Source organism: Saccopteryx leptura, chromosome 6, assembly GCF_036850995.1.
Source record: "Saccopteryx leptura isolate mSacLep1 chromosome 6, mSacLep1_pri_phased_curated, whole genome shotgun sequence".
NCBI classification, from domain to species: domain Eukaryota; kingdom Metazoa; phylum Chordata; class Mammalia; order Chiroptera; family Emballonuridae; genus Saccopteryx; species Saccopteryx leptura.
In genome coordinates this window covers 76,542,010-76,561,302 of record NC_089508.1, presented here as the reverse complement: position 1 = coordinate 76,561,302, position 19,293 = coordinate 76,542,010, and the positions used below count along the sequence as shown (strand labels likewise).

Below are 19,293 nucleotides of genomic sequence, written 5' to 3'. Positions count from 1 at the left end.
CCAAATATGGCAGGAATACTGATTCTCAGTTGGGTGGAATGCTTAGCATTTTACTCATATTCCTCATCAGCTTCCTGAAAATAATGAGAATATACTCCCATTTGCATTTTATTCACTATGATGTAAGGTTTTCTTCCCAAAAATCTCTCTTTAACTGTAGAAACAGGCTCATAGCAGGTTGCCAAGGAAGCAGATGGCTAAAACCAGGACCCAGGAGGGTTGTGACCAGTCCTGGAGGCCCCAGGCTGTGCTTCGACCTATAATGAGACAAAAAATGGGAGAAATGTCACAACTGTGCTCCCCAGGACCCACTGATACTTGGAAATTATCCTTGGAAACTATCTGCCTGTATACCTCTTCACTCCAGGGATCTCCCTGAACTGGTTCTAAGAGTCAGATAGCACCAAGCTAAGGGTTGGAGGATCAAGCTGTGTAATTGGGAACTCACCCTGCTGTTCTGGGCTCTCCATTCCCTCACGCTGGGCCCATGCAACTGCTTGTCGTTGCTCAGGACTCAGAAAGGCCATTTGCTCAGGAGTGACAGCCACAGCCTGAACACTGGTGAGACTAGATAGCTGGGTGGGGCTGAACACCACCTGGGGTAAGGGGCAGTAATCAGTATACCCAGTGTAGCCCCTGTTGGGCTCTAGTTATCTTGTTGTCACCCCAGACCCCAGGCAATGAATACTCACAGCAAATTTAGGAGCAGGGATAACAGAAACGGCAAGAGGAGCAAGGCCCTGGATCTGTTCCCGCAGCAGTGCTGAAAGAGCAAGGTCTGGGATCCCAGCTGTTGAAGCAAGTGGGATGGGCATCCAAAAGTTGTCTTAGACTGCTGTCCTCTTGTCTCTTCAAACTTATAGACCTCCCCCAAGCACTCCTTAAGTTCCCTACTATAGATTTTCCCCAACACATCTCCAAACTCTTATCTAAATAGCCCTTCGGCCTCCCATCTTGAGAATTCTAGAGCAGTCCTCCACCCAATTTGCCCGTGGTATAGAAACCCATACCTGACAACTAGCACCAGCAATGGCCCCGCCTCTGTACCTGCTATTGTACCAATTTCAGTGAAGATCTCAGGCCCCCAGTTACTGACTGGGCCAAAACCACCAGGCAGCACAAGGAGTTGAGCTAGAACCTCCAGCTGTTCCTCAGAGCACCGGAGATGCAGGTTGCCCAGGAAGAGAGCTGCTTGGCTGTGGAAGAGTGAGGAGAATGGACAAAGATTCAGCCACGGTTCACTGGTCCATGGTCATGAGATAGGGATAGAGATGGCTTCAAGTGAGGTCCCTTTCTCCACGGGATTACTTCATGATCCATCCCTCCCCAGTAAGCCCACCTTTACCTCAGTACCACCATCCACATCCCTCCCTCCGTAGGTGACCTGAATTCCCAACTGTTGATATGCTGTAGCTCCTCTGGCCGCAGACCACAGATTGTGTAACCCAGTGCAGTCAGGTGAAGGAAGTCCAGGTGGCTCACGTGCCGACCACTCTGTCGCAGGAAACTGGAGATCACAACCCGGAGCTGGAGTGGGGATGGAGGGCACAGGATAAAGAGAGAAATCATAGACAACTAATGGGGAAATGATTAGGAAGTGATAAGAGCTACTGGATTATATTCTTTTATTATTAAAACCTGAAGATCCAATAACTATGGGGAAGGTGGAAGATTCAAAAGAGAGAAAGACAGAAAAAGAGGGAAAAGAAGCAGCAGGGAGTATTATGTATCTAGAAACTCGGGAGTAAATAAATCACAAAGGTTCTAAGGCTACTAGTATGGAGTATTAAAAAAGATAGAAAGAATGGCCATTCAGAGTCACAGGAAAAAATTCTTGGGCTTTAGATGATCTAGAGACCTGGACCTGTGGGATGGATGTTTGGAAGGTGGTAGGAAGGAGGGCAAGGTGTTACCTGGACAGAGCTCCAGCCATCTATCTGCCCCAGGGTGCTCAGCACTCCCCAGTCCACCAGGTTTAGCTCCTGTAGTTCCCTTTCTCCTAAACCTATTAAGAGCCGACCCAGTTGCAGGATCTGTTCAGGAGGAAATCCTCGTGGGGGACCCCACAACTATGGAGAAAGAGAGAAACAATGTGAATGGAAAAAGCACTGGACTAGGAGTCAGAATGCTGAGTCTTAGTCTTGCCTCTGACCTTAGCTGTGTAACTCTAGGCAAATTACATGTCTTCTCTGGATCTTAGTTTCCTCAACTATAAAATGAAAGGGTTGGAATAAAGTTTGTCTGACTAAGCTGTTTTTGAAAGATGCTAGAGTCTCAGTAGGAAAAAGTAGCAGACTCTAGTCCATGAGTTCTAAACTATTATATGCATCAGACTCACAAGGGATCCTGTTAAAATGTGCATGCCCAGACCCCATCCTCAGAATCTTCTTCAGTGAGTTGAGCATGGGACTCTGGCATCAACATTTCAACAACCTGCTCCCCTGATGATTTTGATACACACTAAAGTGTGATAACCATTGCTCTAATCCCTCTACTCCTACCCATTGCTTTAGCTTTTTTTGTGACAGAGACAGAGAGGGACAGATAGAGACAGGAAGGAAGAGAGATGAGAAGCCTCAATTCTTCATTGTAACACCTTAGTTATTCATTGATTGCTTTCTCATATGTGCCTTGATTGGGGCGTTACAGCAGTTCAAGTGACCCCTTGCTCAAGCCAGCGACCTTGGGCTCAAGCTAGTGAGCCTTGCTCAAACCGATGAGTCTGCACTCAAGCTGGCGACCTCAGGGTTTCAAATCTGGGTCCTCCACATGTCCCAGTCCGACGCTCTATCCACTGCACCACTGCCTGGTCAGGCTTTAGCTTTCCCTTCCTTCCTTCCTTCCTTCCTTCCTTCCTTCCTTCCTTCCTTCCTTCCTTCCTTCCTTCCTTCCGGGGATATAGTGAGACAGACTCCCACAAGCGTCCTGACTGGGATCCACCTGGCAACCCCTGTCTGAAGCCCATGCTTGAATCAACTGAGTTATTTTTAGCACCTGAGGCTGACGTACTCAGACCAACTGAGCAACCGCAGCTCCCGGACCAATGCTCAAACCAAGTGAGCCACTGGCTGCAGGAGGGGGAGAGGAGAGAAACAGGTGGTCCCTTCTCTTGTGTGCCATGACCGGAAATCAATCATACACTAAGCCAATGCTCTATCCACTGAGCCAACCAGCCAGGGCCAACACTAGCTTTCTTTCCTCAATATTTATCCCCTCTGATTTTCTACTCAATAGTCAAATTCTTTTTTATTTGGGGGGGGGCAAAACTTAAAAAATACTTTTTTCAATTACAGTTGACATAAAAATATTATATTAGTTTCATGTGTACAACATAATGATTACACATTTATATAACTTACAAAGCGATCATCCAGATAAGTTCTGGCACCCATCTGATACCATACACAGTTATGATAAGATTATTGGTTATATTCCCTATGCTGTACTTTACATCCCCATGACTCCTTTTATAACTGGCAGTTTGTACTTCTTAATCCTTTCACCCTTTTTCACCCGTACCCCTAACCCCCACCCCCATCTGGGAACCATCAATTTGCTGTCTGTATCTATGACTGTTTCTGTTTGTTCATTTACTTTTTTTTTTTTTAGATTCCACATATAAGTGAAATTATATGGTATTTGTTTTTCTCTGCCTGACTTATTTCACTTAGTATAATACACTTTAAGTCCATCTGTGTTGTTGCCAATGGCAAGATTTCATCCTCTGCTATAGCCAAGTAATATGCCATTGTATATATTTACCAAACCCTCTAATAATTCTTATTTATTCATTTTTTTAAAGAATTTTTTTAATTTATTTTTTACAGAGACAGAGAGTGAGTCAGAGTGAAGGATAGACAGGGACAGACAGACAGGAACAGAGAGATGAGAAGCATCAATCATTAGTTTTTCATTGCACGTTGCAACACCTTAGTTGTTCATTGATTGCTTTCTCATATGTGCCTTGACCGCGAGCCTTCAGCAGACCGAGTAACCCCTTGCTAGAGCCAGCGACCTTGGGCTCAAGCTCGTGGGATTTTCCTCAAACCAGATGAGCCTGCACTGAAGCTGGTGACCTCGGGATCTCGAACCTGGGTCTTCTGCATCCCAGTCCGACGCTCTATCTACTGCGCCACCGCCTGGTCAGGCTTTATTTATTCATTTTAGAGAGGAGAGAGAGAGGGACAAAGAGAGAGAGAGAGAGAGAGAGAGAGAGAGACAGGGGGGAGGAGCTGGAAGCATCAACTCCCATATGTGCCTTGACCAGGCAAGCCCAGGGTTTCGAACCGGCGACCTCAGCATTTCCAGGTTGATGCTTTATCCACTGCGCCACCACAGGTCAGGCCCTCTAATAATTCTTTGATCTTCTATTTCCCCACCTCTCACCTAGCTATTTATTCTTTGTATGCCACACCACACCCAACCAGCTTTCTCATATTTTTCTTCTTCCAACCCCAACTGGCCTCCCATCCCTAACCTGTTTTGCTTTGCCCATTGCTGCTCGCAGTTCCTCAGGCCCAAGTCCTGGGTCTCCTGCAAATAGTGCCAGGCAGTCCTCAAAGTCTGAGAGCTCCATCTCTGTAATCTGAATTGCAGACCAGGCTGCTGGAAATGTTGCACGTACATCTGCACAATTTGGCACAGGTTCTGAAGGGGGAAGGCAGGGCCTGGGTCAGTGTAATATTAAAGTATGACATTATACTTTAGAGATATCTATAGACGGAATGATCCCTCCAGCCTTTGGAAGACCGGTCACTGTGGGCAGTATGGATCAAAGGATTCCTATAGTGAGAGATTTATAGGACACACAGGATGTTAGAACAAGTGACTGGAGAGAACAATCCCTACATTGTACAGATTGAAGACTGAGGGGTTTGTCTAAGGATTTAATGGCACATCTAGATTAGCACCCAGCTCCAAAGTTTTCTAGCCCCACGTCCTGAGTGTTTTCCCAGCAAAGAGTTCCACACTTAGCCAAACCTATAGCTGAACAAACTGTTAACAGGGATAAGAGAGCAACAAAAGAGGAGTCATGGGCTAAAAATGTAATAAGTTATAAATTCCCAGAGCCACAGAGTCCTAGAACTAGAGAAGACTTTGAAGATCATCTTTTTGACCCCTGAGCTTCCTATATTAGGAAGCCCAAGCCCAGGGAACAGAAGGCGTGCGAATTTGCTCAAAGGGCATTGCACACCTAGAGCTCCGACTTCTGCTTGCCTTGTTGGATACTCTTTCCTGTTCACCCTGCGAGAGGTATGAGTATTTGGGTAGTTTCACCTGGGAGATAGTCTGCAGTGGGCCGTACAACCCCAGCTACCAGAGCTGCTTTCTTGGAGGCAAGCTGTGCCCCCCCACACAGCTGTCCAGATCTGCTCTGTTCCCAGCTCCGCTGCTTCTCTAAGAGCCGCTCCAGGGTCTCTGGGCCCAAGGCCTCCTGTATGAGAAGGTAGATGGGAGGTGGGGAGACCTGGGCAGGTCAGGGCCAGCTGTTGCAGTTCTAATTCTAAAATCCTGTCTCTTTTTAACAGACTCCCCCAGATTCAGACTTTACATTCTCTGCCCTCAACTTCCTTGGCCTTTGCTTCCCAGAACCAGCTCACCAGTCCCCTCTCTGTTCTCACTCCCTCCCTTGTTCCTTCACCTCACCCTGGGGATCAAGGAAATTGCCTCAGTAGACAGAGTGAACACTAGGCGTCCAACTTGTTCTAGTTCATCTTGGCTCCACAACTCTGGTTTCCTAGAGGACAAGAAGAAGATCAGGGGCTGGGATGCTGAGGGAACTGTGAGGAAAAGGAAGGGGAAAGGGGACATGCTCAGATTTCAGGGGACCTCAAACATTGAATGCCACTGATGATGATGGTTGAGAGACTGGGTGTAGGATGAATTAGAATCTGAAATTCACATATGTCCATACCCAAGAAGAGGCTCCTGCAACAGCAGCAATCCCAGCTCTGTGGCAAATGGCTCTCCTAGGCAGAAGTCCTGCAGCTGACTGAGGTGGGCCAACAGGATCTGTAGGGGGATCCGTCGAGTGCTCTCTATCTCCAGGAATCCTACCAAGGGGCCCAATGTCTCCAGCACTTCCTTTGACACTGTTGCCTCCTTTAGAGCCTAAAGAGGGGCATTCAACCTTGGGACAATGCATCTCTTACTCAGAGGACCAGACTTCTTTGATCAAGACACCAAGACCTTGACTTTCCCTCCTTCCAGCTCTTAACTCAAGATCCTATAATGTCCGGTTTCTTAAACAATGAGCCTATATAGGAGCAGTCAGAAAGACTAGAAGGAGGAAACCAAGGGATTTCTTGGACTCTAAGGGATGTGAACAAGAAGCATAAAACCAAGAGATAGATCTAGGGCACTGACTTTCAAACTTTTCATCTGATGGCACATTAACTAATTACTAAAATTCTTTGACACGCTAAAAAAATGAATTTTCTCTGATCTGACAAAAAAATAGGTATAACTTTGATTTATTCACACCAGATGACTATTGTTGTGTTGGCTGTTGTCCTTTTTTAAAATGACAATCTAAGGGAAAAGAGGTCAATGTCCCTGACTAAATAGCAAGGTATTGCATATTTTAAAAGTTCTTGAAGTACATGGGTTGAAAATTGCTGATCTAGAGTCTAAGGCCTTGTGTATGGGAACCTGTTTAGTAGCAAAAGTGTTGGATTGGGCCTAGAAGACAGAGGGTATGTCCAACAGATAAAAATTACCCCGCGGCAGTTCTGAGTTGGGTGGGGTGGACTCTTACCAAGTTTTGTAGTGCCTTCTCTGCCAGGGCTGCCCGGTGGAGTGGGGTCAGTGCCAGCAGTTGCTCTGGAGCAGCTCGTATGAGCTCCACCACCAACATAATGGATTCATTGGACAGTCTGTCCATCAACCGGACCCTATAGCAATTTGACAACAGAGGCATTTGGAACTGAGCTAAGTTGAGAAGGGATCACAGAATGCCACATTTTCCAGATAAGAGATAACACCAGATCAAACCCTGTGGCCCTGATAGGAACTGACATTAAACAGCTCAGATCCAATTCCCATGATAGTGCTTGAAAGGAGAGAACAAAGTGAATAATATATTTTTAGTCTTCTTGAAAAGAAATGATGGCCCTGGCCTATTGGCTCAGTGGTAGAGCATCAACCCAGCATGTGGATGCCCCGTGTTTGATTTCCAGTCAGGGCACACAGGAGAAGCGACCATCTGCTTCTCCACCCCTCCCCTTACTCTCTCTCTCTCTCTCTTTCTCTCTCTCTCTCTCTCTCTCTCTTCTCCTGCAGCCATGGCTTGGTTGGTTCAAGCACATTGACCTTGGGTGCTGAGAATGGCTGAGGGGAACCTCTGCCTCAGGTACTAAAAATAGCTTGGTTGTGAGCATGGCCCCAGATGGGCAAAGCATCAGCCCTAGACAGAGGTTGCCAGGTGGATCCCAATCAGGGTGCATGTGGGAGTCTGTCTCTTCATCTCCCCTCCTCTCACTTGGAAAAGAAAGGGGAAAAAAGAGAAATAATCCTATTTTGTCTAATTGAATCAAAAGCCAAGAATATTAAGTATCACTTAAATTTTTCCCCCATTTTATAGATTAAAAAAATAGGTTCACAGAGATCAAACAGTGGGGTCTTACTCCCAATTCCTGTTTTCCAGTGCCACCCTTTAAGTACCTGTTGTGAGGCAGTACCCTCTCATTTGTATTGCACTATACAATTTACAAAGTTCTCTTAACTATTAACTCATTTGATTCTTATGACAAAACCTGGGTATAAAATAGGTATTGTTTATATCCTTGCACAGATGAAGAACTTGAATCTTCTAAGTCATGGTTCAGGATCATTCACTTCATCAAAGCCCTTGGGATTCTAAATTACCTCAAGGACCCAATATATTTAAACAGACTTGAATGGCTTTAAAAAAAAAATTAAAAAAGCTTTTTTCCAGAAATCAGAAGTGACATCTTATACTCCATCTAGGTTTGCCAGGCCTTAAACTGGGTCACCAAGTAGTACAAGAGCCAAAACCTGTGGAAAGGCCTATAAAAATATAAGGGTGAGGTCAACTGTTTTTACTATTTCTTCATCCGCCAGAAGACTAACACCAGACTTTTCCTACTCTGCCTTACAGCTCTCATGGCAATGGGGTAAGAATCTCTGGGTTGGGAGGAGCCTTAGGTTCATTTCCTTTCTCACCCAACCCGTACTTGAATCTGCTCTACAATATTCATGCCATGAGGCCAGCTAGACTAGACTTCAATAGCTCTAATGACTGGGAACTCAATTACCTCAATTTTTTCTTTTTTTATATTGTGCAAAAATCTGACTTTCATTCATTGTTCTTAGTCATGTCCAATAAGACCATTCAGAAACATGTTAATCTGTTTTCTATTTCAAGTACCCCCTGGGGTACTTGAAGGCGTTTATCATATTTTTCATAGACTTTCTCTTTTTTTCTACCCCTTTAAACATACTGGGAACACAGTGCCCTAAGCAGACTGTAATCCTCTGGGGCAGAAATTGGACCACTGCTTCCCTCATTTCAAATACTCTATCTCTATTAATGTGGCCTGGGTTATTTTCAGATGCTTGGCTGGCCAAACCACAATGCTACCACCCTCAACTGTCTTATGCTGAGAGTCAGTTGATACACAAACCAACTTTGAACAGCTTCTGGCTATACTTGATGTTAAGGAACCACCAGACATAAAAGCACCCTCTTTACGGCAGAGCTTGGACTCTGCCGTTGTTTTCTAAGATTCCATAATCTCCAGTTGCAGCACTTACGGTAAGTCCAGGAGTAGCTTGGTGTCTAGCCCACTCAGTTCTGGGCCCAGAGTGGCCAGCTCTGGCTCTGGCATTGCCATTCTCCGCTGTAGGTCTGCCCAGATACAGGTTCTCTATGGGACAGGTGGGGAAGAAGGGCAGGACAGGGCTGAGTATGGGGGGCTGGGTTCTATACCCAGAGTCCCTGCTTCCCTGCTCCCACTTAATGCCCAAACACCCCTCTCACCAGACTCCCTCGAACCCCAGTGGGCAGTTGATAGATCATGTGTACCACTTCAAGAAAGTCTGCCATCGAGTTGATCTGTTGCAGAAACTCACAGGACATGCCCCCTGCCAGGGTTCCCAGAGCCCTGTTGGTGTGTGAGTGGGTAGATGTTCATTTAGCATGTGCTACAGCTTATCTGCTCCTTGATATCAACACTCTCAACACAAGTACAGATGTTTGTTTATGGTAATTTAGAGTTTGAGAAATGTTTTTTCTGTAGGTAGTCTTATTAGCTCCCCACAAGATCATCACTATTTATCAGAGAAGAAAATACAGATTTACAGAGGTCAAGTGGTGCTTTCTACATTATTCTACTAGAAATGTGGTAAGTTAAGACTGAGCCATGCTTTCAGATTCTGAAGCCCATGGTTCTTTTCCTGCAAGTGTAGGTAAGTGATATTTGCTTATTCCTGTTTATTCTTGCTTGGTCAGTGGCTCTGAAGTTACTTTGGTTTAAACTAATAATAGCCAATGTTTATAGAGAGTTTACACTGAGCCAGACACAGTGCTAAGTACCTTATATGTCTTATCTCGTTTAATCTTCACAAACTATCTATGAGATAAGAACCATTTGAATTCCCATCCTACAGAAGAAAAAACTGAAGCTTAGAGAAGTGACTTTCCCAAAATCACAAATAGGTAACAGGGGTGGGACCTGAACCCAGGTCTTCTGAATCCCTTAGATCTAGTTGAGATAGGTGTGGTACTGTGGAAGGGCAGGGAGTAAGGACAGGAGGAGCCAGGAGAACACCCACCAGTTAGGACCATGCATCATTCATCCCTGTATTCCCCATTGCATATCACATGGTGCCTGGGACATGGCAAGCACTTAAAATTTTTAGTTGAGTTAAACTCACTGCTCAACCCAAGTTACTCACTGCAGATTCCTGAGGGTCAAGTTGGTAGGCACCTGCATCTTCTTCCAGAGAAACTGTGCCTACAGGAGAAAGAAAGAAGAACCACTTCCCAGCAGAGATATTACCAAGGACCTAAAATGCTCTGGACCCAGTCCTGCCTCTGATCCAGTGAGCCCCACCAGAGAGAGAGAGAGACAGAGAGAGAGAGAGACAGAGAGAGAGACAGAGAGAGAGACAGAAAGAGAGACAGGCAGACAGAAAGAGAAATGGAGGAATAGGGAAGTAGGAGAAAGAAAGAGCAAAACAAGTCACATTATACATTATACTAGGAATAAGGTACCAGATCTAGAGCTGAGGGATGGGTCAAGTGTTGGAATCCATGGGAGTCCAAAAGACCGGGAGAAGTGCCCGACAGGGTTCCTTTTTTCCTTTCAATAAAATCTGTTACTCTGGCCTTTTGAACTCCCATGGATTCCAACATAAAAGAGGTGGGACAGATTGAGAGAGAGGAGTTTTGGGGTAAGTGAGGGGAACTACCTGTTGCTCAGACCAGGGCAGTTCCCGGTAGCGCCTCCGGTCAGCCAGAAGAGCTGCAGAGTCCAGTTGCAGCAGCTTTAGTGGGAGCAGGGGAAGCAGGCAGTCTGGCCATGTGGTGGGGATGGGCTGCTGGTGGGGATGGGTGTAGTGATAGGTGAGAGGCTCTGGACTCAGTCCTCAGAGAAGAAAGGAAGCCATGGGGGCAGGAAGGGACCAAAGCTAGAGTTAGAGTGGAGTGGCATGTATCACTGTAGTAATGACACCTGAGAGCCCTCACATCGAAGGCAACTGTGAACAAGGGTTGCTGCTATTTAGGCACCTGATGAACTAAAAAGTGCCTTAGCCTCCCTGAAAGTGAAATAGCTGGACTGAGCAGTTTCTTGGGGCTCTGATATTCTAGGACAGTGTAGGCCATGCTGTCCCGCATCTGGAACTAGGAAGAGCAGCTAATGTCTTGGTGGGCAGAGCTAACCTGAACTCTCAGGTCCACTGCTTGGGGAGTGTGTGAGGCAGCACCAGCCATATGAAACTGCCCTGGGGCATAGAGAGAAGCTTAGTCAAAAGATCCCACACATACCTGACCAGGGATACACACAGCTGCCCCGGCACCTGCTGTACCCATATTTTTAGCTCCTTCTTTCACCTGCATGAAAAATATATGAGTGTGTTACTGTGTATGTGTAAGAAAGTGGGGAGGTATAGGAGGCCTTCTCTGGCCACAGGGAAGATGTCCTCCTCCCAACCAGAGCCCACAGTCCTGACTGTCTCATCCTCCATGCTGTTCTCATACCCGAAAGGTCTGCAGCAGTGCTGCCGTCTGGCAGGCTGAGAGACGAGACAGTTCAGGGGCCAGGCAGGAACAGGCCCCAACCAGAACTCTCCTAGGGATGGCCTGCAACGTCTGGGAGCTGAGGCCTGGCAGCAGAGGATGCAAGGAACAGAGTTCCTCCAAGGACAGCTGGGGAGCAAGAAAGACAAGAGACCTGAAGAAGAGGGGCAAGGTAGTGGGGAAGACAACAGTCACAGTGCAGCCAGGTAGCAGGTAAGAGGGGGACTGAGATGGAGGAAGAAGCAGACATGGGAGCCAGGGAAAGGGAACACAGAACCCTCTCAAGGATGTTGAAAACTTGCTGCTACTTACTTCGTGACTAGGAAGGAGCCGTCTAAGCAGCAGGGCAGCCTAAGGTGGGATGGGACAGGAAACAACAGTTCTCAGGTCCCAAGAGCCAGGTCCCTAGGACCTGCCCTCCAAAACTTCCAGTTCTCTCTCTACCACCCTCAGGAACCAGCCTGGCTCCTGGCTATTTCTTGATCTGAGGAAAGGATGAGGGAGTCCTCCTTGGAATAGAGAAATAGGAGGCTTCAGGGAGACTGACAGTATCCCTCCTGCATGTAATTCTCTTGACTGGCATTCCAGAGGGTAGAAGGTGAACGCCAGGGAGTGAGATAGGCCCACCTGGGCAGGTGTGACACTGGTTCCCTGCAGGGCAGGAAGCATGGCTCTAAGCTGAGGCTCTGACAGCTCCTGAAGGAAGCGGAGGCCCAGCTGAGGGAAGAGAGGGGCCCAGACCCGCAGCTCCCGGGGGCTCATCACAGCTCCTCCAGATGAACGCAACACCCCCATAAGTTCATATGCCACCTGTAACCAAAGAAGGTTTGGGACTGGAGAGAAAAGACAGGTGAAACTTAAACCTCTCTAATTGCACATCTGGATTGCCCAGGGTCTGGGCTAGGGCTTGGAATCAAGGATGGGACAGGAGTAGATTGGGTTCAAGATGTCAAAGAATGTTTGGAGTGTCATGAGCCAGAAGGGGTAGGGTCAGGAAGAGGTGGTAAATAATAATGGCATATGGAATGGAGGTGGCAGAGGTGGGGGAGGGCTGGCACCTGTTTTCAAGCTTGGTTGAAATGACTGGGAAGATCCTCCACACAGATCCAGGGAAATCCTAGAGTCTGGGAGGGCTGTGCCAAGGGGCTCACCCGTCCTTGTGGGCTGATGGTCCCATTGGCAGCACATTCCAGCAATCCCAGTTCTACTTGCCCCATCGGGTCATTCAGGGGTACCAGGCTCTGCAGCTCCTCAGGGCTCAGGAAACAGGCAAGGGGCCCCAACCTGAGGAGAGCACGAAGCTGGCCTTTATGTAGTCACTGAGGCTGGTACTATGGCAGGGATCATGTGGGTACATGGGGTAAGCACTCTGACCACTAAACTAGGAAATGCCATGAAACTAGGAGAGTGCCATAGACAGGCCTCTCTCCAGGAGCCCTGCACTGCCTAGAGCCACTACTTACTCTCTTGTCCCTTCCTACCTAGGATCCTTACCCATCATGGTAGCTGTATATGCCTCTATTCCACTCTGGCTTTTATCACTGATCCTATAACCACTCACCTGCGCACCTGCTCCTCTCCATCCTGGACACTCTGGTTCACTAGGCTACGCAGCACGTGCCGGGCGTGTCCTGGTCCAAGACCTGCTGCTGGCCAGCTATCCTCCAGGGCCTGGATCTGAGATGGGGAGGGTCAGCTTGTGTTGGGGTCACTGTGGGACAATTGCAGTGAGGGGCTCACTAGGAGACATGCTTCTGACTCCTATCCTACCTAGTAAAAGATAGACTAGTCAAGTAATGACGATTCTCATACCTGGTGAGGGCTGAGCTGCAGAAAGTTCTCCAGAGGAAGGTGGGGTAGCAGAGGTAACACTGCCCACAGCAGCTCCTGGGGCCAGGCAGGCACTTCCCCAAACAACTCAGGGGCCAGCAGTCGTCTTGCCAGAGCTTCTTTCTGTTCAGGCCTCATTTCTGGGCTATAATCCCGAATCGCAGCCAGGCTGGGAAAAGTAACGAGTCTTAATCCTCAACCCTGTTCCAAATTGTCCCCTGGTTCTCTGCAACTTCACTGTCATAGCCAAGAAAGAAACTCTCCCTGGTTTTAAGAGAGGAGCTCTGAAAGGAGCTGCTCTGAGTGAGTGGGGTTGGCCTGACCCTGACAAGGTCAGGAGGAATGATGTGAGGTCCTTACACAGTGTCGTTGGCCAACAGGGATGGTGGGAAGCGCATCAGGTCGGAGACGGCCAAGAAGGGGATGAGCGGCGACAGGTCAATGAAGAGTTGGGATGTGAGGCGTGGGTACCGCTGGAGCAGCAAAGCTGTCAACCGACCAACGGCCTGCTCCTCAGATGGTGGTACCTGTGAGGGCACTGGAATGGATGCTGGCTCTGGAGACACTCAGTATCTTTGTCAACTTCTCTCTTGAGTTCCTCAGTCTACTGGGGGTTAAATCCTCCTCACACCAGGTTTCAGGTGCTCTTGATTCCTGGATTTCCTTTTCCACCCTGTTCCCTTCCCCCCTCTATGCCCACCTGCATCTGGGACCAAGAACGATGCATGAGCGTCAGGAAGCCCTGAGCAGCCTCACTCTCTGCCGAAAGCACCAGCTGCTGGAGATTCTCTGGGGGCATGTGCAGGTATGCCTGGGAGTAGGAAGTCATGATGAGTAAGGCCTCACTGGGCATGAACCTCAGGCAACAGCTGTCAACCAGTCCACCCAACCACAAGCCCCTCCAGCTGTTACCTGCACCAGAATCTGCAGAGCCCAAACACTCTTCTCCCTCTGGAGCAGATCCCACAGAATAGGCTGGTGGGGAGACAGACAAGATGCCAAGAAAGCTGTCTTCTCTGTCCCTCCTGCAACTTCTTCAGGCAGTCCAACTTCATTTGCTATGAAAAGTGTTCTTCATCCGAAGCTAGTGTGTGTGTGTCCTCAAGTATTAAACTCTTTTAGGTCAGGGACCATGTCTCTAATATCTATATCCTCTTCCAAGACAGGTCCATAGCTGGTTCAATAAAAACTTGTAAATTCAAATCAAATTATTACAAGTCTATCAAATCTTACTTCACTAGTCCCAGGGCTTGAGAAAAATGGGCCCTAACATAGAGTGAGAAATCTTTATATACCCTGCAGAAACTAGCAAAGTGCCTTACACATAAAAGACACTCGGTGAATTATGGTATTTACATATTCTAGTCCCTTCACTCTACAGAGAAGAAACTGAAGTCCAGAAAAGCTAAATTAAATTACCTGCTCTATGACACTAATTTGTGGCATAGTTGAACTTAGAACCCTAGTCTTCTGATTCATACTTCCCCTGAATTTTTCTCATTTCTGCCTTATCTTCCTAGTTTTGCCAGTCTCCAATTCTCACTCTCTAAGGACAGAATTAGAACTTTCTAACTCAATCCCCTTCTTTCTGGAGCAGAAAGAGTGAGTTGAAGTATCAGAAAGAAAATGAGATAACATTTATTACATGTTTCTTTTTTCTTTTTTTTTTTTTTTTACAGAGACAGAGAGAGAGTCAGAGAGAGAGGGATAGACAGGGACAGACAGACAGAAATGTAGAGAGATGAGAAGCATCAATCATTAGTTTTTTGTTGTGACACCTTAGTTGTTCATTGATTGCTTTCTCATAGGTGCCTTGACCGTGGGCCTTCAGCAGACTGAGTAACCCCTTCCTCAAGCCAGCGACCTTGGGTCCAAGCTGGTGAGCTTTGCTCAAACCAGATGAGCCTGCGCTCAAGTTGGCAACCTCGGGGTCTTGAACCTGGGTCCTCGGCATTCCAGTTCGATGCTCTATCCCCTGCGCCACCACCTGGTGAGGCTATTACATGTTTCTATATTGTGCACTGTGCTAAACCCACAGCAATTATTATTATCTCATGTAATCCTTGCAGCCACCCTAAAAGAGTAGCACCGCTGTTCTCACCCATTTACAAATGAGAAAAATATCACTCAAAGGAGTTAACTTGTTCAAGGTTGATCACAGAACTAAGAAGTGAACCCAGGGCTGTCTGACTCCAGAGCTGTGTACTTAAACCACTGAACTACACTACTGCCTCTCAGTATTAGTGAATTCCCCAGGAGGCCCTACCCTCTGTTCCAGGAGCTTTCACCTTGTGGATCACTCACGCTGAAGCATGCCAGCAGCTCCGTTTTGCTTATTCCAGAGCTGGAGCTGTCAGTGGGTTCAGAGCCTGGTGAAGTCAGCTGTTCCTCCTGCTCCAAGTATTCCCCAATTGTCCGCAGCACACTGCGTCGGCCCTCTGGGCGGAAGGCATCCCAGAAGGAGCAGTTGTCTGCGAGACTGGAGAGCATCAGGGCCTGACCCAGCATCCCTTGGGCTTCAGGCCCTCCGGCCCCTGGACCCAGGAGGAAGGCCAGTAGGCGCAAGAGATAATGTAGGCGTGTAGGGTGGGCAAGGGCTGGCACAGAGGACTGACAGCGTGGCAACTTGGAGAGCATGCCAAGCAGGAAAGGGCCTGGGGCCAGGCAGAGTGGAGATGGTCCTAATGGTGGCAAAGAGGGCAGAAGAGGGCCCAGTAGCCCATCTAGGAAGCAAGTATCATTGCCCCCACGACTTATTCTGCACTGGCCGGCTAACCAGGCCCAGTAGGGCACCAGGGCCTCATACATAGTGTCATTGACACATACCATCATCAAGAAACTGCCCCCATCTGGGCAGCGTTCCCCGCAGGGTCCAATGTGGCAGGGTGGGAAGGCAGTGACATCTGGGGTAGGGCCCTGGCATACATGTTGAACCCAAGCCTGATTGCTGGGGGGCACAGCCTGCAGACTCGCCTCCCCACACAGCCGCTCAGACCACAGAGTTTCATTCTCCAAGAAGCAACCCCAGAAGATCTCTGGGGTGAGGGGAACCGGGGGCAGACCTTCGGGGCAGCTGGTAGGGGGTGGGAGCAGACCAGCACAGAGCCGTTTTACGAGACGGCGGTTGGGGCCAGACAGGGCTGAAAAGGAGAGATTGCCACAGATTGCTTCCAGGAACTGATCAGGAAATTGGTCATGGCAGGCCTGTAGCCAGCCTTGGGCACCTGGTGCCCAGGAAACTGCATACCACACAGCTGTCTGGCAGATGGCAGTGATGCTGGGAGGGGGCTGTGGGGTGGCAGGCCTAGTGAGCTGGCAGAGGAAGTGGAGAGAGAAGTTGGAAATGATGTAAGGTGGTCCTGGTCCTGAGTGGTTCTCGCAGAGGGCTTCCACGGAGATCGCTCGCCGTTGGCGAGGCCTGATATGGGCAGAGGGCTGGGAAGCCCTGGGCAGAGGTACACCCATGCTCAGGCATTGAAGGAGGGCAGGGGGTGGGGGTGGTGATCCAGACAGAAAGCCCAGTGCCTGGACATCCCAGGAAAGGTTGTGCCGGATGCCCCTGGGTGCAGAAGGAGGAGCTGTCAGGATTGGGTCAGTTTACATTTCCTCTAGTTGAAGAGTCTGACCCTGGCCCAGAGTCCTGCAGGGGGTGGTGGCAAGCATAGACTTTTCTAGAAGTGAGGTTCCTAGGAGGATAGGTGTTACTGGTTTAAATGCTGAGATGTGGGAAAAGGGAGAAAGATCTGTCCTGCCAAGGCACAAAATCACCTAGAAGCAGCCCAGTTGGAGTCCCTTTGTTTACATAGCCCCTTCTTCCTCCTTTTTCATATGGTTTTAAGTAGCTAAAACACAGACTTCAGTTGGCTTCATATCAGGAAATCTACCCAGCAAATGAACATATCTAACTGTGCTCTGATACTGCTGTACTGAAATAGTAAGGGGTGGAGAAATCCAGTCTTGTCCTTTATTTCCACATCCCATCCTTATGAGCCAACATTTATTAATCACCTTGTGCTAGGAACCGTTCTATATGATTTACACATACAGTACCAACTAACTTAATCCCTTGCAATTACTCTGCTGTAGCTAATATTATCCATATTTTACCATTGGAGAAACTGAGGCACAGAATGAGAATGCGACCTGCCCAACGTGTCATATGGCTTGAATGAAGTAGAGCTGGGACCCCAACCCAGTCACATTCCAAAACCACCAAACCATACTCCTATCAGTTTCCCCTTCTGCCCTGGATCCTAACAACTTCCCAGGCCCAGGCCCCAGAACTCCTCCCCTGTTACTTACCATAAGAACAGCTGCTGTAGGTTGCCTAGGAGGGAAAGAGTAAGAAAGAGGACTACCCCAATCTCACCTCTTCTTGCCCTGCCATAGCCCAGCCCCAGCCCCAGCAGCACTCACCTCCCTGGCATTGCCCATTGGCATCAGGTTCTGGTTGTCCCAGAATTGAAAAGACCTCATCCTGCAGGGAGTCAGTGACACGGAGAAGCCCCTCCTGGAAGGCAGCATAGAGGGGGGCCCCCACTGTGCGCAGCAGACCTCCCCAAAGAGCCTCCTCAGAGCCTAGCTCTGCCACTGGGATGAGCAAACTCAAGAGACCCTGTAAAAGGTGGGGTGTTGGCTCCCTCCCATCAAGGCCTGTGGCATTGGTGGGGTCCATACTGGGCTGCACCTGCACCAGGGTCTGCCAGCGTGTGCCCTCTAACAACAGCAGCAGAGAAGGCAACCAGTCAGCCACCAGGACACAGTCAGAGGGACCATCACGGGCACATGGGGGCCGGGTAGGGGAAGGAGGTCCCCTAGGAACTAAGGCTCCCAGCAGCACCTCTGCAAGTCCACCCAGCACACCTGCCTGGTGCCCTAGGAAGTCCCGGGGGGTCTGCTCCTGTCCCAGCAGTGCCAGCACATCCCCTAGTAGCCCTAGCATTGGTTCCCAGTCCGGGCTGCTTCTCAATGTCACTAGGAAATCATGGAGCCGGAGGGCAGGGGGTTGGGGAGGTGGGGGCTCTCCCACCGGTCCCTCTCCCATTCTCCCAGGTTCAAAAGAAGAAGAAATGTTGGCCAGGAATGCAGAGAACTGTGAGCGGCTGACGGACCCCTGGGGAGCCTGGTCCAGAGTGGAGAGTAATGACTTCAGGAGGGAGAGACCAGGGTCCAGGGACTGAGGCCCAGTAGGGGCCAGAGTCACTGTAAGGAGAGAAACTGGAGGTCATTAAAGGGGAAGAATCTAGAACCCAAACTCAGATCTAAAAATGAGGCAAAAACGATGGGGAGCTGAATCCCTTTCATCAGCCTACATTAAGTCTTGGTATGCTTTCTTAACTCTCATTTTCTCCCTTAGCTCCAGTCCTTGCCCCCTTTCCTTGCCCCTTTCTTTGTCTTTTACCTGACCAGTTAATATTTTTTCATTCTTAAGTCTCTTTCCAGCAGCCATCCCCTTCATTCCCAGTGCTACTCAATGTTTCTCTTACCTGTACAAGACAGCAGCAGCAGCAGGAGCCAGGGGCTCAGAGCCATGTTTCCAGGTGAACACTGGTACTAGAGGTGAATTCTGGTTATTCTCACCTTGTGTGGGATAGCCAGGTAAGCGTAGGGCACCGCAGGCAGACTGAGTCTCCACTGACACTGTAGTGTGGTCTTTCAGGAAATAATATCTGTAACCTGACAGCAGGTTTGTCACCTGAGCCACTGAATACCTGATCCTTTGGCTTTGGGGAAAGGTGTGCTTCTGTGAGAGGACAAATGATAGGGGATCCCAGGGGGGTTGCTTCAGTTAGGAGCTAGGAGAATAGAAGTAGCCAGACATGGAGATGGAGTGCAGGATGTAATCTGGGGCTTTGCAGGAAAATATAAGAAAATAAAGAGGGTTCAAAGGAACTTAAAAGTAAGTGGGATCTGAGAGAACTGAGGAAGAAAGGATGTCCAAGGGAAAGGAACTTGGAATCCAGGTGTAAACAGAGAAGAAGAATGAAGATAAAGTTCTGGTACAAGGATGGAGCATTTAGGAATAAGAGATCAGCTTTTGATTCAGTACCCAGAAGCACAAAATGTTAAGAGCTCGGTGGGACATCAGAGAGCATATAGACCAAACTTCTCATTTTATGGGTAAGGAAGTAGACCTAGTCAGTTGTTAGTGACTTGCTCATTAAGCCATTTAAATGTTTAGGTTTGCCTGCTGGCTCTCT

The 19,293-nt window shown here is 48.5% G+C and overlaps 1 protein-coding gene across 1 annotated transcript; it reads right to left on the bottom strand.

The window, feature by feature from the left end:
• Positions 1–168: 168 nt before the first annotated feature.
• Positions 169–18,625, bottom strand: STRC (stereocilin). The gene is made up of 29 exons (XM_066342473.1): positions 18,580–18,625; positions 17,510–18,295; positions 17,396–17,420; positions 15,398–16,652; positions 14,006–14,068; positions 13,794–13,904; positions 13,454–13,620; positions 13,076–13,262; positions 12,825–12,940; positions 12,415–12,547; positions 11,891–12,073; positions 11,576–11,614; positions 11,225–11,392; positions 11,012–11,077; positions 10,435–10,560; positions 9,919–9,977; positions 9,002–9,125; positions 8,776–8,888; positions 6,758–6,893; positions 5,915–6,111; positions 5,647–5,737; positions 5,278–5,434; positions 4,478–4,647; positions 1,914–2,069; positions 1,385–1,527; positions 1,048–1,196; positions 693–790; positions 449–596; positions 169–257 (listed from the first exon to the last, which is right to left on the bottom strand). Exons 1-29 carry the CDS (start codon positions 18,623–18,625, stop codon positions 169–171), a joined length of 5,301 nt encoding a protein of 1,766 aa, XP_066198570.1.
• Between the last annotated feature and the right edge of the window lie 668 nt (positions 18,626–19,293).

Coding starts and splice junctions, on each gene's coding strand:
- STRC (XM_066342473.1), bottom strand. CDS start 18,625: ATGGCTCTGAGCCCCTGGCTCCTGCTGCTGCTGCTGTCTTGTACAG. Junction 16,653..17,395: donor CTACAGCAGCTGTTCTTATG/GTAAGTAACAGG, acceptor TTCTGCACCCAG/GGGCATCCGGCACAACCTTT. Junction 5,738..5,914: donor TTGCAGGAGCCTCTTCTTGG/GTATGGACATAT, acceptor CTTGTCCTCTAG/GAAACCAGAGTTGTGGAGCC.